This window comes from Clavelina lepadiformis, chromosome 4 (assembly GCF_947623445.1).
Source record: "Clavelina lepadiformis chromosome 4, kaClaLepa1.1, whole genome shotgun sequence".
In the NCBI taxonomy this organism is placed as follows: domain Eukaryota; kingdom Metazoa; phylum Chordata; class Ascidiacea; order Aplousobranchia; family Clavelinidae; genus Clavelina; species Clavelina lepadiformis.
The window spans coordinates 11186465-11211682 of NC_135243.1; the positions used below are offsets into that span (position 1 = coordinate 11186465).

Genomic DNA, 25218 nt, shown 5'->3' on the forward strand with positions numbered 1-25218 from the left:
TGTGGGGAATTCATACTAATATATAATTTTAAAATTGGATTAGGTTAATGGCAAAAGAGTTATTTGTGTTTTAGTTCTGTAGTTGGAAGCAACATGGAGGAAACTCGCAGTGTTTTATGGATTGAAAAGCCAGTAAGTTGTCTTTTTGGATCTAGTGCTGAAGTACACAAATAAATCACATCACAACCTTTGTATTTCAGGGCTTTAATACAGTATGATAATGCATGACTTGGTTGTGTAGTTTTGCAATACCTAGACCTGCATTTTCTTCTGCAGTTACTATTTTTCCGTTTTAATCAAGGCAAAACAGTAGGCCTATAACAGCCAGATTTCATCTCATAACTTTATGACTCCGATGGTTGTTGCACGATGAAAGAAAATACTTTCCAGTGATTGGCGTTAGGGCTTGTACATTAAAGGATTAGCGTTTGAATCCGGCTTTTGTTTGGCTATTTTTTTAGATTAAATTTTGAGATAATTTGATATGGTTATCACAGGTGAGAGTTTGAATTTGAGAGATTAAGCTAGATTAATTTAGACTGTGGAAAAATAGCATCATATCATATCTTTATCTCCAGGGTGCATTCCTTGCGTACACCAAAGGTAAGTTCACAATACATTATGGTATGCCAAAGACATTAACTGGGATTTCTAAAAAAAACGAAAGGAGAAACTGTGCTCTTTTTCATCTAACAAAGTGAATTTGCAGACCCAATGGCCAAGAGGCAATTTGGTTTTGTGCCACACCGAGGAAAAACCGAGTTTTTGCAGCTTAACTTGATTGTTCACGCCGAAGATCTAGATCAAGATCAGTGTAATTCTTGTGCAATGCACCTTGGCCTTCTCTGTGTGTTTCTTTTCCAAACCCACTTCTCCTCAAAAGCGCCGTGCAGGCATCAGTTCTAAGAGCTCCCTAAAGAGTTTGCTATCTTTTGCCACATTTGCCAGTATAGCTAAAGGGATACCTAATTGCAACCAGCCCAAGCCAGTGATGTAATTATGCTACCTATTCCTTCGTCCATCCATTGGTTTTTTACTGATTGATATGGCAAACATACCTGCATGTAAGCTGCCTTTTTCATGAAAATATTGGGCTAAAAACTAGAGGGGCCTATACGCCTAACCAAAAATCTGGAAAAAAATTGTGTTTCATCGGCAGAATTCCATTCGTGCGATAGACAGACCACACTTGATCATCTTTAAAGAACAAAATTAAGGGAAGTAATTATTACAACATGCGAAGTAATTATTCAAGTCTGTTGACTTGTTGGAAATAATCGATATACCGGTAATTGAGATACTTTTTGGCTGAAATTCAACTTCTGTTATTAAAGTCATTGCATTAATAGCATACTTTTCTGTTAGGTTTTGTTATGATTGCATTGTGAATACTGATGACAGTCATTGCAACTACACCATTTGATATCAATATCTTTATACGAAAAGAATAAGATGAATGTTATAGATAATTAATCATTGACACTTTGGATTGTTTCACTTAGTTGATTCACATGTTTTAAAACGATTGCTTTAAAACAATGGTGTCAAACTGTTGGTCTTGGCCTGCCATGCCTTATTTTGTGGCCCGCGTCATGCTATTTTTGTGATGAAAAAAATTGAATAAATAATTATTCATAGACAGTAAACCACTAACATGTTACGGGTTACCTCCGTGCGAAAAATGCATCAGGAAGCATATGATTTTCAAAAAAGATTCAATTTCTCTATGTAGCGAAATTATAAAAAATACAATTATGAGGGTCTTCATAAGGGTCCCTGAATCGCTCCATGGGAATACCTATGTGTGGACTAGGCTTGCTTGATACTATCTTATACTTGAATATGGCAAAAATCACATATCTCCATATCCCATTACACAAACCCAAAATCAAAAGTAGATTTTTGGGCCAAAACACACATTTCCCACTTTTTCATGCCAATTTCTGTCCAAGTTTTCAGCGAAACCTGAAACTTTGAAATACGCCAACTGCTAGGTTAATTCCCAGGCTAGAAAACAAGAAATTTTATTTTTTGACTTATACATCGTCTTCTAGAATCTAGAGGGTTTGCGGGTCAAAATCTAATAGCATCCTGGCCATTCTTTTCAAAACCATAAAACATTAATATGGCACAAAACGTCAGTAAGAAACAAAAAATTTACAAACCGACTGTGAATTTTCCAGTTTTTTATCAAAATAACATAATCTTATTCAATGCCATGTTTTTTTAGAAAATGTCCATGACTTGAGAACTAAATCATTAATCAATATATATAAATCAAACACTGTAAATGCATGTATTTATAGTAATACCAAGTTGACAACAGCAGAACATAGTCAACTATTGATACAACAGCACAAACCATAAAAATTAAGCCAAACTTACTTGTCCATACTTGAATTATGTCAGACAATTACTTGATATATCTTGTTCAGGATCAGTTCTTGGTCCCAGGCAAGAAAATAAACCAACCATGCTGCCTTCTGATTGGTCAAAACAAGTTTTTTAAAACTTTACCTAAGAGTCTAACAGAATCAGAGAAATCAGAAAATAAGGTTTTCACTTAACACTGTTCAAACGGAAACAAACTTCAGGGCAATTTTACAGTGATTTAATGGCTGCTGATAAGCTAGCATCAATACTGTACTCTTGCTATACTCTCCAAAGCTTATCTCAAGGATGTCGGTGTTACGCTCTTATATTTATAATACATTGACGGATATTTCTGTAAAAGACAAGATGTGTCAACAACAAGTTTACCAGTGATCTTAAAGTCAAACAAACAAAAGGGCCAACTTTTTTCTGGCCAGAAGGTGACAGCACACTCTCAGAACTACCTACATGACATATATGTTGCAAAATTTGTAATGTGCTTATTTACATTTCAGGGCAATATCGTATTTACTTGAATAAAAGGCACATAGTGTTTTGTATGGCTTATATTTTTATTTGCCATTGGTAAAATTATTTGGCCAGCAGTACCATATGCACTACAGTTACTGTTTGTTTGTTTTGTTGATCAGTGGTTACATATGTATCATACTTACGCTGACTTAAATCTTTTTTGATGATAATACAATGTTATCCCACTTGCAAAAGACGTTTACTTACGTTTTTTAATCAAGTAACTGTGGTATGCTGGGAATCCTTTTCTCCATTTTTAATTGTTCAATTTTCAATGTCCATACATTCAATATTACCTTTAATTTAATTTCAGAAAAGCAACGGATAGACTTGGCGTAGAAAAAAAAGTACATAGAATAACAAATGTCGACATCCATGCCTACATAAAGAGCTGCCAAGTTTGAGTTACTCAATGAGCAAGTTTTAAAATTATTGGCCATTTCCACAGCTTGCTTTTTGTGCAATACTAGTGCGTCAGTCCAGGATTGGGCTATACAGATATCAAACATGGTGTAACATTGACTATTTGGTTTTTGACCTGCGTGTGCTCCATCTTCTGAGCTGCCAAAATGTCTGCAAATAGAATTGTTTTGTTATTTTCTTGGAGAATTGCAGCAAAAAATTATGGAAAACTTTTGGATGAAAATATGTTTTGGTGTTTTAAGTGTTACTGATATGATCTTTTTAATCAATATACGTATAATAAAATACAAATGTAGACTTTTTTATAGTAACCTAGGTGTTGATATTAATAAGTTTAATTCATTTTGATAATTTTTATGCTAAATACCAATTAATAAAAGTCTTTTGCATATGCAAAGATGTATGTATATTGCCTTCAAACCCAGAGCTGTAATAAAACTTTTATTTAGAATGCCAATCGTCTGTTCCTCATCTGCGCCGTTCTAAGCTTTGTATCGGTAAGCTGTAATACGCCTAGAACATTTGAAGAAGTACCCCAGTTGAAATATGGTACTATAATTGTTGATGTCATCACTGCTTTTATTCTAACTGTGGAAGCACTTGCAATGCTGAGAATATTTTATGTTAAGGTGATTATTTAATGTGTTACCCATAATTATCATGGCTATTTTTACATTTTACCTTACCTTTTCATAGTGATTTTTTATTTTTGTTTTGTTATAATGTTTTGCAAAGCAACAGTATGTATGGTAGAATCCGCTTAATATCACCACCCACTGTATATGACCATTTTGGTGAGCTCCTGAATTTTGCTATTTGAAATTCTCCTTTTACTATAACCTCTTGTTTATTATGACCAGTTTTTAAATCTTTTTCAAATTATTTCAATCGATATTTTTTGTTCTTTTGTGCCTAACTGTGATTGATTCTGGTGTGTTTAAACTGCACTGTAGCAGTTGGCTGTGACCATTCGAATATTATGACCAAAATTATCTGGTCTCAAGATGGTCATTAAAAGCGGAGTCTACTGTATGAATGAATCAACTGTACTGTTGAAAATTTTGAAGTTAATAAATAAACAGACTGACGAATAATTTTCTTAATTCTATTCGAAATTTCCAATACTATCATGTTATCAAAGTGCTTTATCAAAAGGTACTTATCGTGCACATGCTGGATGCTTACTACCGATGTCTAGAGTTTGGCAACAAAAAAGTTGGTGTCATGTGGTTGAGGAAAGCTTTAACTATTTTCAAGTTAAAAGAAAGATACAGCAAGTGTATGTGTTTTAAAAATTCAGTAAATCACCGTCAATATGATTACAGCTCCAATATTACTAAATGTTGATCATCACGATTATTCTGTTGCTGTTCGCTCCGGTGTCTTCCACCATGAAGCTTGTTTTTGTAAGTGTCCTGTTTCTGGTTGTTTGTCATGGATTCAGCCATCTGCTTTACAAGGTTGTCCACTTTCGATTCTAAAACACTCGAAGGAGTTTGTTGATTACGGTTGTCCCCATCCCCTATAATTGCTTGGATGCCAGGGGTGACACAGTAGAGGAACGTTGGGTACCCCACAGTATTGCAATTCTATCTCAAAAAGACCATTGGAGGCCACAATCTGTTCCTCTACTGACAATGAGGCTGGGCTGCAATGGCGGTTACAATATCTCGGGCTAGCCGGCGGTAAAGTAATTCTTTAACATAGACCTCGGGCATTGCCTTATCTAAAGTATTCGTTGTGTAGTTATGCTGGGACGGTTTATTGAAGGGGGTAAAATATCAAGGCAAGCCTTAAACTTTGCTTAGTACTAAGTAACCTTTGTTTTAAGGCCTTATATGTGATCGGAAAATAATCCAGCAGATCACCAATGTCAGTGGCTACTATTTTTTCAAGTACCTATGGGCCTACGCTGCAGACAGACACAGACAAACAGTGCTAATCTGATCCACTCACTATGGAACAATGTATATTATTACAAACATAGGTTTGCATCGCCTTGGAGCGACCAATTTTTTTACTCTTCCATGCTTTGGGAACCACTGAATTATGAAAATTAGCACAGGCCAATACCACCACAACCATTTCTCTCCAAAGTGTTGGAGCGGGTAGTTGCTGATCATGTTTGTCTGAACCTTAAAGATAATAGACTCCTCCACACTTACCAATCTGCTTATTGCAACAACTTTTCTAGTAAAACAGCTCAGATCTGTGTCTTCAGCGATATCACAGAGGCGCTTGACCCTAGATCATATGTCACTCTAATAATACCTGATCTCTCAGCGACCTTCAATTATGGGATACTCTAGCGGCATTTTAAATTCATGTTTGGTCTTTCTGGCCAAATCCTTGGTTCGTTCTGCTCATATTTAAATGAGAGTCAACGCAGCACGTCTGCATCAGAAATAACATTTTGCACAAAGTTTCTGTCAAAAAAGGTACCACAAATAATAATTGTTAAATACTCTACTGTACTCTCAAGTGATATTTAATATCTACTAAAACACCAAGTGGCCTATCCCTGATATAAATGCGAAATGACATCCTGATCTATCCCGCAGTTGACAATCATCATGATTTTGTGCAGAAGTTAGCACCAGTTGAGGCTTGCGTTAAAGAACTTATGGTAATTCTAGATGGCTTGTAACAAACTCAAGCTGAACTTTGACAAGACAACTTTTTTCATCCTAAACGCTCATTTGGAATGAGATTTTTACCTCCCCCTTGTGGAATTTTGCTCAACCACCGTCTGTGTCAAGACATAAGACTAAGAGCACTCGAGTTTTTCTTGACTGGACATTTTCAATGACCAAACAATTGGACAGTATCTTGCTACTTCCGCATCAGAAACGTTGGAAAAATTTGTAGTACCATAGCGGACTGAAAAGTAAGGAGACATAATGTTTTTTAGTGGCGGCCAAGCCCTGTAAAATTACAATCTACTGCATCACCGGCGTGATGCGGAAAAGTTGTGTACTTATGTCTTTCAAACCTTTTAAATGACAAGTGGAAGGGGGAGAAGTAGAAGGAAGAAAACAAATAAAATGAAGCACGCAAAGAAAAAGTCACTAATCACACTCAATTATCAAAAGTCAAATCATGTTATTTGGAGCACTCACTCTCAACATCCCCCATAAGTTGGCTGTTGATATTCTTTTTTTTAATAATTTTTATGGTGAAAATTTAAATCACTATTTTTTTCAGCCCAAATGCGAAAAGTACTGTATTTTCATGTATTCAAAAATCGTGACGCGACACCTTATCGAAAGACACTTTATCGAACGACACTTAATCGAACGACACTTTATCGAAAGACACTTAATCGAACGACACCTGATCGAAACGACACCTGATCGAAACGACAGTTGATCGAACGACACTTTATCGAACCAACAGTTAATCAAAACGACAGTTGATCGAACGACACTTTATCGAACCGACAGTTCAAGCAAGATTTTTGCGTGTTTCTCAAACATTGAAACAATGGGTCATTGTGATGTTCAGCTATCTGTCCATGTTTGTTTGATAAAGTTGGATTTTGTAATTTTTGAGATATTGTGATATTTATATAATTTTGCTCTCTCTCCGCATTGAAACGTATTACTCATTTACGCACCAATAACTTGACTAACTATTCTTTTTCGTTCTCTTTTCACAGCGGGGGCGCGGCGTAACAAGAAGAATTTATAGAAATGTGTCACTTTTAGAAATACCTAATTTACACTAAATTCACTTTCTTTAGTTTTACAATTATGATGTATACAGGAAGCCAGATGATGTTTCTACTAACCTGTAATAATCTCGCCAGTCTACGACGCATAGGTTTCTAGTAATTAACGATTGCAAATGTGTGTGCGGGGTTGGCCACATCGAAGCCATTTATTTTGCGCTGTCGGTCAAGCTGGGATAAAGACTACTTTCAAGAAGCTACTTTGTGTAAAAGTCAGGCAGCGACATGCCCCTTGCTATAAAATTTTGCCTTCAATTCCTTACTCTTTGTATCTATAATGACTAGTCTAGTCTACTGTACAGACAATCTCGTACTTAGTAATTCTCGTGCGTATTCTTGTGATATCTTATTAATATGTGGGCGGGCCGGCCGCCATGCGAAATCGAACACTTTATGATACAAATATAAAATATAGATATAAAATATAAATCGTCAACTTTATGATATATACATCACAATTCATTAATGCACACCATTACAAAGACCGCACATCACAATGGCTCATTGTTTCAATGTTTGAGAAACACGCAAAAATCTGTCTGCTTGAACTGTCGGTTCGATAAAGTGTCGTTCGATCAACTGTCGTTTTGATTAACTGTCGGTTCGATAAAGTGTCGTTCGATCAGCTGTCGTTTCGATAAAGTGTCGTTCGATCAACTGTCGGCTCGATTAACTGTCGTTCGATAAAGTGTCTTTCGATCAGCTGTCGTTTCGATCAGGTGTCGTTCGATAAAGTGTCGTTCGATAAAGTGTCGTTCGATAAAGTGTCTTTCGATAAGGTGTCGTAGTACCTTCAAAAATATCTGTTTATTATATATAGAAGTGATACAAATCATAGTTTGTCCAAAAAAAATGTTGCAAGCAATTTACCTTGACGTTATGTTACAGAAAGAAGGTTGTTTAAAAAAACGCTGGTCTATATTTGATGGATTTATGGCATTTTTCATTTGGATATCTGTCTTAATTCAGGTAAGACAATCATGAAATAGCTTAATAATGCAGTTTTAGATAAATTGTAGGGCTAACTTTTGTGAATTCACATTCCTTGATTTCTATTTCTACTCCTATTTAAGTAGCTCGCTGAATTCTGGAAAGAGTCCAATTTCTTTCAAAATACCGGTGTTGGATTATTACGCCTTCCTCGTGCATTAATTTTGCTTCGTGTATTTCGGCACTTCAATTTCCAGTTTGACAGCTCAACATTAACAATAATTGTCATGTAAGTTTTACAGTTTTTTCTCTTTTAGTCTCAGATTGTTTCATCCTCTTAGCCTACTTATGTCTGCATTATTTATGGTAAATCTTTTGCTTAGCTTTGAACACAATCACTTTGTTGTTTTGCTTTTATCTCAGAGGAAAATTCAAATTCAAAATTGATACTTTTCAGTAACTATAATACTTTAATTGTACATTTTTTTGAATGTAGTACAACCAGCCTGCCACAGCATTATGATACTATTCCCTTTGTTGCCCTGACTAAAGTTTCCATACAACTGTTGCCTGTTTTGCCTCACTGTCTCCAGGAAATATACACTTTTTATCAAATGGCATATTCGTGGCATTGTAATCCTATTTGGGAAATTGTGGTTTAAAAATCTACGCACCTTTCTTAACGTTTATTACCTGATTATTTGGCTATTTTATAAACGAACTTCGTCAAATGACTCTAGACTTACCTGAGTTCCGCTTGTCAATTAAAGGTTTGTTTTCGTTAAATGCCTTACTACTGTTAGCTAGCTATGAGCCAGCATCTGTGACACCAAACTGGTGACCTCGATGCGATTTGAACACACAACCTTCTGATTGAAGTTGTCAAGCAATTTCCTTGTCCTCAGTGTATTAAATCACCGTGCAAATTTCATGACTTGGTGAATTTCTACCACAGGCTCATTCCAAACTGTGGAATTGTTTGCTTCTATGAACAACATGATTGTGTCCAGGCAGAGATCCACCCAGTTTAGATTGCTTCATAATTCTCTGCCGAATGCTAACTTGAGTCATGTCACAGATGCCTTAAATTTTGCCAGTGGTGCCGTCTCGCAATAACATGCAGAGAATTAATGGCAGTTGATATTGATCTACTTTCAAAAGCTCACTCCTGCCGAACGTCACTACAGCACATTTGATCGCAAACTACTCGCGACTTACCATAGCATAATCTTCTTTCGCCACCACGCAAGACAATTTGCGGTTTACATCAATCACAAACAAACTCTATTCGCCAAACCTGATCGGTGTTCACCTTGTCAAATTCGGCAATTATGTGTTATAATTAGGTGTTGTATATCAGTACACCAGTGAAACTCAGTACACCTCTGGACCTGAAATGTTGCTGTTATCTTGTATTGACCAGACATCAACACTGTATCTGCAGAACTAAAGGTCACTGATTTTGTCGAGCTTGTTTATGCTCAACAGCAAAACTACAACATACAACATATAATATTTAAAAATGCAAAACCCTCATGAAAATTTCCGTTTCTACATCAAATTACAAACTTCTTTGTGACACTTTAAGTCAACTGACATCAATCAACTTCTAGTTCAAAAGTCCCTTTGAGGAGCTTCATTCTCTGTCACATCCAGGTATGAAAGCATCCAAGAAGCTCATCAGTTCATCTTACATTTGGCCAAATATTCACAAAGACGTCAATAGCAGACAGAAATGTGTATTCGTTGTCGGCGGGGCCAAAATTCGCAAGCACACTGTTGCCGTTGGGACTTTTTCAAACCTTGATGCAAGACTCGATCATGTCCACTTAGACATTGTTGACATATTGAACCAATCCAACAACTACCATCACATCCTAACATGCATTAATAGCTTCAGACAATGACCGAAACTATTCTAATTTCATATATCCTTGCAGTGTCCGTCACTAAAGCATTTTTTAAAAATTGAGCATGTCGATTTTGATCGCCATCAACAATTACTACTGATCGTTGAGCACAATTTGAGTCTGCCATTTTCAGGAAACTCATTTTAAGTAACTGGCACCACCAGGATCAGAACAACTTCATATCTTTTCTCCTCCAATGGACTGATTGAACGCCATCACTGCCAGCTCAAGGCAGCGCTCAAATGTCATCAACCGACAATTAGACTGACGTTTTGCTTATGGTAATGTTAGGCTTGCATACTTCTCTCAAAGCTTATGCGAACACTACATGTGTACAATTGGTGTGAGGTTGTAATTTATGTTTACGCGAAACCAGTGTGGTGTCACAGATGCTTCCTCTTAGGCAGCTAACAGCAGTAAAGCATTCAATGAAAATAAGTTTTTTATTGACATTAGATAAGTGTAGACTAAATTGGCAAAGTATAGAACATTACACATTTATATATAAGCCCCATAATCAAGTAATGAATGTAAAGAAAGTGCTGTGGGATGTTTTGAAGCAAAATTGCCCAAATAACACCATAGCATACAATATAATTTTTATGAGCCCTCCATATTGTTATTTGTACAAAACTGTCAGTGTGTGTCATCTGCAATTTGGAAGTGTTTGTACTGACATGAGAGAAGATTGATGTATTGTGTGCTTTCAAGGCGAGCTGGTCATCAGATTGGAGGAGTTACACTGTTTCTTCTCTTTTTTTTGTTGCTTTATGGTTTACTTGGTGTTCAATTATTTGGAAGTATGTCTCATCACTGTGTACTGAATGGTACTGATTCAAAGTAAGTTTTGCATTGCTTTAATACACTTTATCATTCATAGAAAATTATTGCATTGTCTTTGCATAATCACATTCATACATTGCCAAGTGAAATTTAGAGAAACTGTTAAAACTCAGTAAGTTGCATATTTGTTTTAGTAACGTGACTTTGGCTAACCTTGCCATTCCTGACACTTTGTGCTCAAAAGATGACTTTTCCATGTGTCCACCCACATTCGTTTGCATGAGTATTGCTTTAACTATCAAAGAAAGAGGTTACGGCGCATTTGACAATATCGGTTTGTAAACTACATGTATAACTATAGTAACCAAGATAAATTGATTACGTTTTAATGCTGTATAGTTATATATTATTTATATATGTTATTTATTACCTATGTTTATATTGTAGGTTTATTTCTTATAGATATACGTCATTCTTATTAGCTGAATGAATTTGAATATTTAATTTTAATAGATCACAGTAATGATCATATTTTAGCATTAGGTATTTACTGTATTACCATGTTATTTTTATCTTTGCTGGAATAATTATGCTATCTACTATCTGTCTTCTGAATATAAAGTTACAAGCATCAAGACAGTATATGAAGCAGCCAGTCAGGAAGGTTGGGTCTTTCTCATGTACAAAAACATTGACAGTTACACGGATTGGCACAGTTATGTGTACTTTTTTTCACTTATCTTCTTTTTGGCATGGCTTGTAAAGGTAAAAATACTTATTTTATGGTATTTTACGGTTAAAAGAATGAAATATTAACTGCTGGTTTATTGTACTGTTATGTTTGCCTTTCAGAATTAAGTCTTCACTGGGTCCATTGTATAAGTAGCATTTGATTTAAATGCTTCTGCCTGTTCATGACCTTCAGATAAATTTAACTTGATTTAAATGTCTTTGCTTTGGCCACACTGCTTGTATGACTACCACATTGGCCGATCTAAAATAGTGAATAAAAACTACAGAAAGGGCTTTAAAATTGTAAAGAAGATTTCTTAACTTAATCACAATACCGCAACTAAATGGGGAAAAAAGCATGGTAATTTCAATAATTTATTTTGTCGAATTTGTGCTTGGTCTAAAACCAATCTTGTTACGCACATTTCGTATCATTTATTTTTCGCCATTAACTGTGGGAAGCGAAAAGAATGATGCTAACTTCGTTGTAGTACAACGCATCTCGGAACTAATCAAAGCCCGGTCGCGTGTACTAAACACAACCAAAATATAGCACAACGCTTTTTGATAAACACATGAAATACAACACAACTAACATTTTACAGCTAAATAAGAAACAGGATATAGTTTGGCACTCTTAGGTTAAATTCATATTTTTTGACATGAGCTTTCGCAAGCATAAGCTTGGTTCTTCATGTGTACTGTGAAATGGAAAAAAATTAATTCAAAATTGCTAGGTAAAAGTCTGCTTGGAAACAACAATCGCAATTGTGACGTAATATCTACATGCATCCAAGCAACCACAAAATACTTGATGTCTTAACAACATAAAATAAAATAAATCGTTAAATGAAAGGAAAAACGAGAATAAAGAGGTATTAAAGTGAAATAATAAATATTTATTTATGAAGTCCCATAAAACCGGCATCTCTGTTAAGGCCGTCATTAATACAATTAAAGAAGTGAATAGTGTGTTGATCCTCAATTCTGCGATCAAGGCTGTTATTAGAAATTAATTTTTGTAATATGGTGATGCGTAAGTCGTTGATGTTATGGTCCGGTGAGTTGAAATGTTCAGCTACTGGTTTATGATTGTGGTGATGACGAATGTCACTTTCGTGACCCATGAATCGTTTCCTTAAGGTTGATCCTGTTTCTCCCACGTAAATTGCCTTAGGGCAGTGTTGACAGCAGATGGCATAAATGAAGTTAGTGATGTTGCATTGAAATCTTCCACTGACACGATGCGTAAATGCATTTGGCCCGACTATTTTGTTGGTTGTGTGGTTGTATGACAACAATTGACATATGGTGTGTTGGCCGGAGAATGTTTCCACTTCTTCAGATGTGTCAGGTAATTTTCTCGACATCAGGAGATTTGTGAGGTTGGTAGGTTGATGACACCATTCTTGCGACCATGAATGTGAAATCACTAAATGCGAATATTTCTCATGAAGCCGGTCTACAGGCCAGGTCTACAAGCCGCATCGTAGTCTCCGCCTAACGACATCTCTACCGTTATCGTATATTTAACTAAATTTATGTTCGAACACAATTACAATTACACACACACAACAAAATTATTACACGAACCACAGTATGTCATTATTTTTATGGCTTGACTCAAATAAGACGTTATATCCGATTTTTCTCTGAAGCCACTCCTTTATTTGCAATATTTTGATGATATATTCATGATCTGGACTCACGGTTACGATAATCTTTTCCAATTTTCGGAGGTTAACTTAACTGTTAGCATTCAATATTCATTCAATAGTATCCGATTGACGTTGGAATGGTCTAAAACGGAAGTCCACTTCTTAGACATCCAGGTGACGTTAATCCAGAATAAAGTACAAACCTCACTATACCGTAAACCTAAAGATTCTTTTACTTTTCTTTTACCTACACCCTAACAGCTCACCCCCTCTCATATATGTAAATTTATTGTTTACAGTCAAGCATTAAGATACTGCCACATTTGCTCTTCCATGTCAGACCGAGACCAACAACTATGCAAATTATACTGGGAACTTGCGAAGCGTAGCGCATAGAAGAGCAAATCGAAAAAGCCAAAAAGATACCATGCCATGAGCTCCTAGAATAAGGACGAAAACCTCAAGAATCGTGTAGGACTCCACTGATCATGACATTTTCTCCACAACTGAGTCCCGTAAAGCGTATAGCTATAAATTTACAGGGTATTCTCAATGTTGATCCTACACTCAATGTTATGTTTCCAAACCAACCTCTAATAGCTTACTGACATCCTACCAACTTCAGATATCTCCTGACGTTGAGCAAATTACCCGACACATCTAAAGAAGTGGAAACATTCCCCCGTCAACACATCAGATGTCAACTGTGTCCATATATCCACACAACTGACCGAGTAGTCGGTCTACTAGTTTTGGCAATATGTGAAAATTTGTATGATTATAGTATGAACTTATAATTAATAAAATATTTTTTACTGTTTTGGCTCTTGTTATTTGTATCAGTTGAAAAAGAAGACGTGTCATATTTTACCGACGTAATGTCACCCAATCCAGTGTTAACAATGGCAATCAGTTTAGTAGGAGACCAACGCCAAAGGGCTTCTCTTAAAACATTTTCCAAAGACATGAATTATTTGACAAATTCAAACATATTTTTTCATATTCATAATGAAAACTATGTGTGGGCCTAATTAACTGAATGAAGATAAAACGAAAGAATAATTTGCTTTTGAGCTTATTGCATAGTAATTTGCTGATTGCTATGTTCTCAGATATGTGCGGCAAATCGTCTTTGATAGCGTCTTTGTGAAGAGAACTTGTCTAACACCAACAATTCCATAAAATCTTTGTTTGTTTTATTATACAGTGAATTGGGCGAAATCCTGCATGGGGCTCTCTGAAATATTTCATGTCAATTTAGTATGCATTTAACTTAAAATTTAAACTTATTTAAATTTATTTCTTTAGAATGTTTTTATTGCTGTTATTATCGAAACATTTGCGGAAATTCGTGTTCAACTCCACAACTTATGGGGAAATTTACGTTATAATCATCAGGCTAATGCAAGCCATGTAAGACCTACTAAATTTTTTTGTTGGCAATTTGATTACAAATATGCTGTATAACTTTAAAATAATTGTAAAAAGTGCTATTTTGCTATAAGGTAATAATGAATGATGAAAACTTCTCAGTACAATGGAAAATTGTAGATATCAACATGAGACAACAAAATCGTGGCACATTGGATACTTGGAAAGAAGCCTTGCGTTCACGTTGGTATGTGTTTTTTAGGCAAATAACAAAAAATCAAGTGCTGTAGGAATAACGCCAAATTTGTTGATGTTTGAGTGAATTAGGTATAATTTTGAATTTATTTCGGCATACCTGTTTTTATCCTACTTTATGTAGGCTTGTTTGCTTGTTTCTTAGATTTAGAGATTGTATCCAAAATTTATGTTGTGTAGACTCATTTGCTGTTTTTGTGTGTAAATGTACCGTCATTTTTTACTTCAATTTTAAATTATTTTTTATTTATACAGTCTGACATGTTCCATCTTTAAAAATAGATACATTAACTGATGTAGTTTAGGTATCATCTGACAATGTTGGTTGCAATTGTATTGAATGTTGGGATATCTGCCTTTCAACCACGTATTGAAGGAAATATTTATGAGTCGTGGAGTTTTTTTCGGATAGCTGAGGTTTTATGTGATTTGATTAATTGTATGGCAATTTTAATAAACCATGACTAATGTTTAACTTAAAATAAAATCATTTACATGTATATCAATTACAGCTGTTCTTTACTGTTATCTTTGATGTTGAGTGTGCAATGAAAATTATCTGTCTTGGTATTCCTGGCTATTTCAAAAGAAACATTAACAAATATGAAGTTTTTCTTGCATTGATGACTACAATCAACACTGCTTATTCTTTTCCGGCATTGCGCAGCATTCCAGTTTTTCGTGTTATAAGGCTGGTTAAACTATCGCCTACGTTGGAAAACTTTGTGTACAAGGTAGTAACTAACCTGACCATTTATAGCTTTGTTCTTTATAAATAAACAAACACACACATCTTTATTTTTATAAGATTATCTTAATATGTTTGGCTTAAATAACCTTTGTTCTTTAAGTTTTAGTTCTCAATTTAATGATCCGTGAAGGTGTTAATATTTCAGATAACCAACTAATGTACCAATATTTGTAATCTGTTATGTTATAGGTAATGTAAAAATTGGACGTATTTCATGTTCATTATCTCTTTTAAAATGCAATACCAACTAAACAAACATATTCACTCGGCAAACTCTGTTGTACAGTAGATAGTACTTTCCATAATTAATTAGGTTTACCTAGAGACCATAACAGTATTATCATACATCATTCAGCGATTGCTAAAACTTGAGATCTCTCTGCTGCTGCTCTGCTGGTTGGAAAATGTTTGAATATTGTGAGATAATGTGCCTTTTTTTCTCCATTTATTTTTGTCACCCGTTATCCATGAACACCTGTATTCATCTGCAAAGCATCTTTTTAACAAACATCACCAGCTTAATTACAAAGTGCTGATTGTTAAAAAGTGGCTAGTGTACGTTTGTTTACATCAAAAAAGCTGAATATGCAAACGAGGAATTTTGAATAGTTCAGTATGTAGGTGCTATGGCGCATAGGCCTACATCGATGATTGACGTTGCTGGAAAGTCTTTGTGGTGAAACAGGAGAGCCTAATGCATAAGTTGCCAATACAGCTACTCACCTGGACTATTTTCCAACAGCGCAATATCCCAAAGCATCTTTTAGTTGAGCAGCTGATACATTGTGGTATATATTATAATTTTTTTATCCTCGGGCTGAGTAAAGTCTCTGAACGCCTTATACTTTGTAATGACTTCTCACTGCTCTGGCCCCAGTTACTGAGCTAGCCGTTATAAAAGTTAATTTGACTTTTTTTTATTGTATTGCCCAAATTTGGAACGTTATTGAACGTTATAGAAGATGGGCTGCATAATTGCAAGGCCAGCACTGTAACCATTCGGCTACTGAGCCGACCACAATACAGTATAATTTCCACTTTTCCTACTTAACAATTGTTTTACTGAATTGTGCTTTATATTATGTTGACGAGTGTTTAGCAGCAAGCTATAATTTTTATCTTCACACAGTTAAATAATTGTTTTTTGATTGAAAAAAGTGTATTTGGATATTTATAATGCATTAAATGTAGGCTGTAAAGTAGTGGTGGGATTCAGCCAGTCAGCAATATTTCGGTATTAAACTCTTTCATATGTTGTACTAAACTGCTGCTGCAGTAATTTGTAACAGCAAGTTTGTTTCAACTCTCCATAGGTTATACTTGTTTATATAACGGCAAAGCATAGCTAGTTCGCCACACAAATATCATAACTATTATATTTTTGACAAATGCAATACAAATCTGCATAAGTCAATAAAATAGGTTCATTTTTGCCATTGATATTTAATAAGAAATGGTATTTTGATAAAAACACTGTCAGTTGTTTCACAGAAGCTTCTTCAAAAGTTGAAAAATCTACTTGACCATGTGACTTTACTTACATGTTGTTAAGTTGTTTCGAAAAATTAACGTAAAGCTGTTTTCCAGTTCCTTGGTTATCTGAATTTGGTTACTCATTTCGTGAATTTTTGATTGTGCTATTTATTGTTATATCATTGCTGAATGGTGACAAACTGACCAGCAGCTCACATACGAGTTCCATATATAGAAGTTCGCAATGCCAAACTATCAGCACGAAATAGTGTACTGAGTTGCCTGGCTGAATCGTACTGGGGGTCCAGTGCCTCGACAAAACATAAACCTCATATACTGTCGTACCCAGCAAGCTGTACAATTGGATTATATCTCCTAAGTCAGTTGGTTTCGCAATCAGACTAAAATTCTTATGCCTGAATGGTTAAAATGTCGTTGTCCTTTTTGTGATATTGCATCGCTTCAAAGCTGTTTTTGACCTCCTTGATGTCTAGATCATGGAAAGAAACATGGGAAGAAACTACAAAACCAAATCAGCTCAAACTTCCCCATTAATACCAAAATCCAGAGCAGATCTGCCTATTTCAATTGCCTTCGCACTGGGTAGGTCATTTTAATTGTTTCTCTGTGACTTTGCTGCATCACAGTTTTGTGTATTTGGATCGGACCATCAGATTGCAGGACACATCATCAAGCAATGGTCAGTCTATCAAGCTTGGGGAGGATATATGAACATAACAGCACTTGGTGAAACAATGTCCAGTATCGCTGCTAAGTCTGGATGAAATAACGTGAATTAACTGTCTCAGTTACAAGAAGATAAACAGCAAACCATACTTTAAACAAGTTGACATATATATGGAACATTCGTAAGGTTTTGTTTAAAGAATAGCTGAACATAAAAGTAATACATAGTAACTAAATTGATTGTGAAGCTGGTTAAATCTTACTTTTTAGCAACCTACATATCTGTATTATTTTCGTTACTGTATTATAGTTTTCACAGTGTTTCGCATTTAGTATGTATGGTATTCCTGAACTTTATTCTCAGACTGAGGAAAGTCTTTACATGACTAAAACTCGGCAATGATTCTTCATTACTGGAGTCACGGTTGCCAAACTCGCCGTTGCACAAAATTGGATTGATAAACAGATATTTTGTTTGTTTGTTGGATTTTTATATTGTATTGTTCGAATTTGGAACAGTTCAACAAGATCGCTAAAACCTGACAAAAAATTGATGTTAATAAATTTGTAGCCAAAGGTAAAGCATGGTTTATAAATTGTCTTTGATAAGAAGAATGGTCTGGTGAACATGACAACCTCTTATTGCTAGCAAATCCTTAAATTGATGAGTGTTCGAATTATGTTACAAAAATTTACTTCAATATACCGATACTTATGTTTATTTTTGATACAACCTGTTTTTTTAGTCACACTATTGTATGTGCTCCAGGTAGACTTTTTTAGGTAATGTCAAGCAGACTAACGGCTAAACTGTATGAGCATATCAGCAATAACATTAAGTCGTTGTCCTTTTATTACAAAGGTTTTATTGATGAAGAACTAATGACAAGGCATACAAATCCACCCTTCTCATCCATGTGTAGAACTTGTGTGTTTGACTGTTAATGCTATTGCTTATTGATGATCTCAGTTCACCTTTGACTAAGGTTAATTAGAAAGTCAAAAATATATATTTGCGTCAACTTACTGAAAACCAGAAAATCCACTTTGTATGGTGTCACTGAGTCATGGTGGGTAAAAAAATTCACTCAAGCCATTCACCTACTTTAGATAATTGTCTTCTAAAACATGCAGGTAATTGAGACATTACAAGCACACATGCACATATGAGTTTAACTATATAAATATACCACTATATTTGAATTTATGGCTTTGTGGTACTATAATAATAATATATAGAATTATACTTGATGCTTTTACATGTTTCAGTATGTACATTTGAACATGTCAACCATAAATTTTTGAGGCCATATTTTTGGTCGGATTATTACACAGTAAGGAGTAATAAAGCAGTCAGATCATGACGTGCTGTCCTAATGCTGAACATCAATCACTGGTTTTTGGTTGACTTCTTGGTGACGTAATCATAACATTTTTTGTACGTTTTTACAAATATGGCAGCTTACCAATCTGCAGAAGCTTTCATTCCATGTGAAAATTGAAAACTAGCTCATGACTCCACTTGCTTATTCCATTTGGGTGTCCAAATTATATATATGTAGCCTTCCATCACTCATGAATTGCACACCAATGTATTTGAACCTTTCCACTTGCATTAGTGTTTGTCCACACATTTTCAGTAAATACTGAACAGGGTTGCTTAAAAAGCAAGGTGCCACAGTTATTTATGCTTAGTTTTATCCCAAATCCATCACACACAGTTGCAAAAATCAAGTGCATGTTAAAATCAAGTTTTTAAGACACCAGTTGAACCAAATTATTATCCACAATCTACCTTACTGTTTCCAACCAATAATACGCTCTTTGTCAAGGTTATGCTTGTCCATCCGATTCAAGTAAATGACGAAGAAAAGAAGTGGTAGCACACACCTCTGGCTCACTTACCATCCACAGTAAACAATTTTTACTTAACCCAAAGTTCAAAAGAACACAAACTTTGGGTTAACTGTACCGTGATTTTATAACTACTTGCTAGCTGCCATCAACATTGTAATGGTGTAATACCCTCCATAGCTTATTTTGATCGAATGAATGATATGCTTGATTGAGTTCAGTGAAGCAGGTGCATGCATCTGTTGTGTATTCGCAAAACTTGTTGGACATGCAATTTATGATATCTGTTTATGTGTAGATGGTAACTTGTGAAAATTGATAGCAGTCAATATAACTGCATCTTTTTGACAGACATCCAGTGTAATGGTAATATACTTCTTAAGATGTAAGATGTCTGGCTCATATACTTTATTCTAAAATCATCATGGTTGTTAAGCAATTCTTGAATTACTACCCCTTTGAAAAGAAACTACGATATTACTTTTTACTTAAATTAGCACTTTTATAGGTTTGCGTACATCATTTGCTGAAGTGAAAATTGATTTTTGCATGTTGGACTCAATACTAATGCAAAACACCTGTCTAATGTGGTTTCAATCATTTATATTTTGTTTTCGCTAAAAATTTTTTCTTCCTCACCGCGCTTTTGCCAAAAAAACGATTGATTGATAGTAGCAACAAAAGATCAGTTGATAGCTATTCATATGTCCCATGTGTTCACTTGTGATAGCTAGTTGATTTGTCTTATGAGTGATTTCGTGTTTTCTGTTAAGAGCATACGTTTATTATAAATTAAATGGAACCCTTAAACGGAGGCTACTTGGTACTTGGTATGACTTTCAGCACACACAATTTTTATGATCTGAATGCCAATTTCAAACAACATGCTTTTCTGGTGAAATAATTGTTTCATTTTTGAGAGGTTGATCATCATGAAATGGGTAAAAAGAACTTACTGCTTTGTCCAGATTATTGCACTGTGCTGCTGGTGTTGGTGCTTATTCAGAGGCGTCATGTTTGATCCCACCGTTCTCATTATATATGTTTGTATGGATATTACTAGACATTCTGCATTAATCATTGAAGGATGTTATTGCTGAATAAAAATTATAGATTGTATAATAGAAAACATCATATAGAAATTCCGAACTATCACTGCTATTTGCATTTCAGTATACCATCAACTTTTTTCATGGCTTATTTTGATTAAATTTATTTTCTTTACTACTCTTTGTTTATTTGAGATATTTTGAAATGACAGATATTCGGACCAGCCAAGAAAATTGGACTGCTTGTGGGGTTTACCCTTGGAATTTTAACTCTAATGTCAACCATCAGTTTGCAAATGCTTTGTTATGTTAAAGACTTGGAAATATTCTCGACCTTTCCAAATGTCAGTGAAAATTTTATGGTTATGTTTTGCTTTGTTAAATTTAAAGCCTTGTTTCAATTTAAATGGATTTTTAATTTTGGACTTTATTTTATACGTAGTTTGTAATGAATAGATTTAAGCAAGTGTAATATATTTTCAATATTTGCTCTTTTTAGGATTGCAATTTATAATATATATCTGTGTATGTTTGACCTTAGTACATGTGCGGTTGGTACAGAAAAATTATAAGGTATGTTTTCTTTTATGGGTCATTCCATGTCAACGGCAGCATGACATTTTCACCTCCAAACCAAAACGTTCTTGCATTTCTTGAACTACAGCTTTCGTGTCTCGCTTAAGTTGAGTGATATATGATAAAAAAGAGCCCCACGCTAACAGAACAAGCACCATGTGTTCGTCCATTGCAACTGACTTTCGCAAGGATATGATGATATGCCGGTGAAAGTCTTTAAAGCTTCTAAACACTTCAACTCTGGAATTTGTATTTAATGAAGTCATAAACTCTACTGTCTATCCACTAGAATTTAAAATTGCTAAAGTAATCTCGTATATAAAAAAGGAACTAAAAATGATCCAAATAATTAATTATCGAATCAAAGCTCCCTCAAAGGTTTGGTGAATGGGCGATTTGAATGCACACAAAACTTTCTTTTTGCGGGGAGATTGTTATCGACTCAAACTATATGTTTGCTTTCAGCAAGCACTCACCGTAAGTTGCATTTCCTTAATTATTTAATTACTTCTTGTTTCCAAGCGTTTTATTTCGATCAGTTACTGTAGTCTACTGCGTGGTTAGGTTGTAGGTATTCGTTAATTTGGCAAGCTTTTTTCTTTTAACTTAATAGTGCTTGTTGCGTAAATATTTTTAATTTTTTTAATTGTGTACTGCATTATTTGCTTTATTTTATGTATTGTAGGATGTAAAGCTTTAAATTTATTAAAACCAGGTATACCAGCTGAAGTCCCTCTAAGGTTTTGACAGTTTTTTGCTTTCAACTATAAATACCAACTGATACATGATAAGGGGCAATTTAAGAAGCCTTCTTGGGACATTTCTAAGAAAATCATGAGATCTTCAATAACTTTTAGGGTTAAAATATTTTTTTAAATGTTTGGAAATAATTATGATAATCATGGATTATGGTGAAAGAAAATTGGAATTAAACATGTTATCGCAACTATAGAAAAGATCCTCTAGTTTTTCCGATGTATTTCTTTAGAAGTATATTCGATAACACAATGAAAATTTACTTCATTATTTATTTACCTTCCGTCCAAGCAAGGATACATAATCAAATTAGATCACATAATCTGTGAATCACAGCCCAAAATTGGACTTAAGCATGAAATTTTGGAAATGATATGTTTTACTTAATTTTTAATTCAAATCGAAGTTACTTTTAGCAGAACAAAATGTCCTTTTTTAACCTTCAAAGCGGATTTCAAAATTTAAACCGTAATATTTTAGTGACTTTAGTATGAATTTTCTTGATGAGTGGTTGGCTTGTATCATACTTGGAGGCAAATAATGAGGTTTTGGTGATGTTAACCAAAACCCATAACAAAACTCAATTTGACCAAATCACTTAACCTTAAGCAGTTTTTACCGAATTTAAATAATATAACTACCCATTTTCGGGATTTACACCTGAGTACTTCAACTTGAAAGTTAATTTGAGCACAGATTAAGAAGTTATCAGCCACAAGATTTTTTTGGTTGTTTTAATGATTTCCAGCTTATTGGTCAGAACATCACACAACATGAGCATGTTAAATAATTACGTGCGCATAGATAATTGGATAAATGATAAATGGAAATTTTGCTGGACTTTTCAAATATCATTTATACTGTGAAAATTCTTCTAAATTAAACCCTATCATCAAGGTTATGTGAAAGCGTTTGCTGTACAAAAGTTTGACAAAAAATATGGTGATTCAGTACATTTGGATTACTTTTCGATCTGTACTGCAGTCCAGAATGGAGTTTGGAAATAATCGTTTTGAAATAAACTTTTTCGATGTAACAATATTGATGTACATATAAATCTTACTTTTAGCCTAATACTTGTTATATAACAGGGGTGGGCAAACTACGGCTCGCCGGCATGTTTTTTGTGGCTCTTCTAGTCGAATCATAAAATTCCAAAAAAATTGTAAAGGCTACCAAGAGTACCGTTTATGAACGTTTCTGTCTATTTTTTTTCTTTATTTAGGCCAGCATTTTGTTTATGACGTCACACTAGACATAGAATCCGACATTGTTTTCAGGTATAGATTCTATGCTCTATGGCAAAGGTGGTCAAAGTGCGCCTCGCCGAAATGTTTTTTATGGGTCTTCCAACTGAAAAGTAATATCCCAAAATGACTACTAATAATATAATAACCAAATTGACAATCATTACTGATTTTGCGGCTCGCTGGTGTTTATAGTTTTCCGCAATTGACTCTTTCATTGATCAAGTCTGCCCACCCTTGTTATATAACATAAAAGGCACTCATTAACAATCTATGAACAGAATAAAACGGCAAAGCCACAGGAGCTTATAACATACAAAGTGTTAAATACATCGCTGCAGTAATGAATAAAGCTCGGTATTGCCAGTGTTTGCGTTAACAGATATAAAAAATAACTAAAACAATCAAATCAAAAGATCTACTGCTAATGTGCACATAAAATAAAATCCCACCAAAACAATCATCATCCCAAGGATTGGAATCCCTGTCTGTGACCAAGGTGTGGACACCGTATTAGACCCCCCAGTTAACCAAAAAGATTGCCAAGAATGGAATACGTTAAAACAACATATTCTCGTAAACATAGTTTATTTAGGTTACTAAAATGTAGATATGCTGACTGTTAGGTATATAAATTGATGATTATGGTAATGTCAATTGTGGGTGCTACCTGCATGGTACGGTTTCAAAAAATATCAGTACTTGGTTTAAAACTTGGTCAATATACGTTGTTGTTGCTCAAAGACTGTTATGTGCAAATGAAAATACACAGTAATTGATAAATATTTTATTGATTGAAGAAGATTTAGATGGAAAGACGGAGGAGAACTGAATTACCACTTTGAGCAGTCAGATACGGCATGTATATGAATGTCAGTGCTTGTGGGGGCCAACATACCAATTAATTTACTTAATCAGTAATACTGGATGCCCAAAGATAGTCCATATTTCAGAGGTTTAAATCCGTTTTTTTTTCTCACAAATAATTCTCTTTAATTTAGTTGATAATTCTTTTGAGAATTTCATAGTATTGTTTAGATTTACTCATTCCATGTGTTTCATTGCCAAATATGTTTTTTCATTGTTTTATGAGCACATTTCTTGTATCTATACCATTACATGATCACTAGTCCACACAAACTAGAAGCATGGAGGTATAGAAATATTATCTGTGTGGGTATTGCATGTTATGAACCACTGCAATGAAAAACAAAGCTCCCTTAGCACTTTGTGAAGCCAATAAGTAACTGGGTAAGTTCACCAGTTGGTCTGTAATTTTTGATTGTCCTACCAGATTTAACCTGCTACAGGTCCTCTGATATACAAACACACATACTGTACCTGTGAGCAGAGTTGAGCAGTGCTCATTTAAAAGTAATGGGTTTTCATGCTCTTCGATGAAGAATCGAGCGCCACTTTCACTCATACTCTTGAATGACAGTATACTGGTACTCATGCTCATGCTCGTGAAACAGAGAATGAGCTACAGTGTTCACAATAGTCAAATGAAAGCTGTTTTGTTTTTTCCTGTGCGTTTACAAACAACAATTGCATTTGCATTCTGTAATGTAAAACTTGTTTCCAGTTGTATTATTATTACTTCAAAAAGGTTTAAGATTTCCAGAGGCAACCGAAGCAGGTTATTAGCGCACAAACAGATTACTATTTTATGACTCGGTAGTGAATCTTCCTACAACCAGGATGTCTTTTGTGAATTATTTTTCTGAAATCATGCAATTGACGCATTAGTTTATGCCTTCGCAGGAGGAGTTTATGCCTTCGCCTTTTGTAAGATACAATACTTTTTTGTAGCTCTTATAGGTTGAAAAAAATTTACAATGTATGCCGTTAACAGTAGGCAATGATGTATCCTACTTGTGACAAAATAGGTCAGTTCACTGTTTTTGCTTTTAACACCACCATCATGTTAATCAGTGCAAATGAGTCTGAATGCTATCAAAATTTTTTTGATATATCAACTGTGCGCAAATCAAGTGAGCGCGAGTGGAAGACAAAAAATGTTAGCGTGCTCGCCTCCAACTGTGCATGTGAGTTATTCAGTTTTGTAAACTTTACGGTGAAATTGCAGCACTTTGACATTTCTTAGTCAGCAAAATTGTCCATTACAA

The 25218-nt window shown here is 34.8% G+C and overlaps 1 protein-coding gene across 4 annotated transcripts in view; it reads left to right on the forward strand.

Annotated features, from left to right (window-relative positions):
• The first annotated feature begins 36 nt into the window (after window positions 1–36).
• The window catches only part of LOC143452019 (sodium leak channel NALCN-like), a 71127-nt gene continuing 45945 nt past the window's right edge, over window positions 37–25218 (forward strand). For all 4 annotated transcript variants that reach the window (XM_076952828.1, XM_076952829.1, XM_076952830.1 and 1 more), the window contains exons 1-12: window positions 37–132; window positions 3777–3956; window positions 7946–8026; window positions 8134–8276; window positions 10609–10737; window positions 10875–11014; window positions 11303–11445; window positions 14379–14483; window positions 14576–14688; window positions 15002–15113; window positions 15209–15430; window positions 20723–20854. In XM_076952828.1, coding sequence (XP_076808943.1) covers window positions 94–132; window positions 3777–3956; window positions 7946–8026; window positions 8134–8276; window positions 10609–10737; window positions 10875–11014; window positions 11303–11445; window positions 14379–14483; window positions 14576–14688; window positions 15002–15113; window positions 15209–15430; window positions 20723–20854 — 1539 coding nt within the window. In that variant the 5' untranslated portion in view covers window positions 37–93. The remainder of the gene's footprint in view (window positions 133–3776; window positions 3957–7945; window positions 8027–8133; window positions 8277–10608; window positions 10738–10874; window positions 11015–11302; window positions 11446–14378; window positions 14484–14575; window positions 14689–15001; window positions 15114–15208; window positions 15431–20722; window positions 20855–25218) is intronic.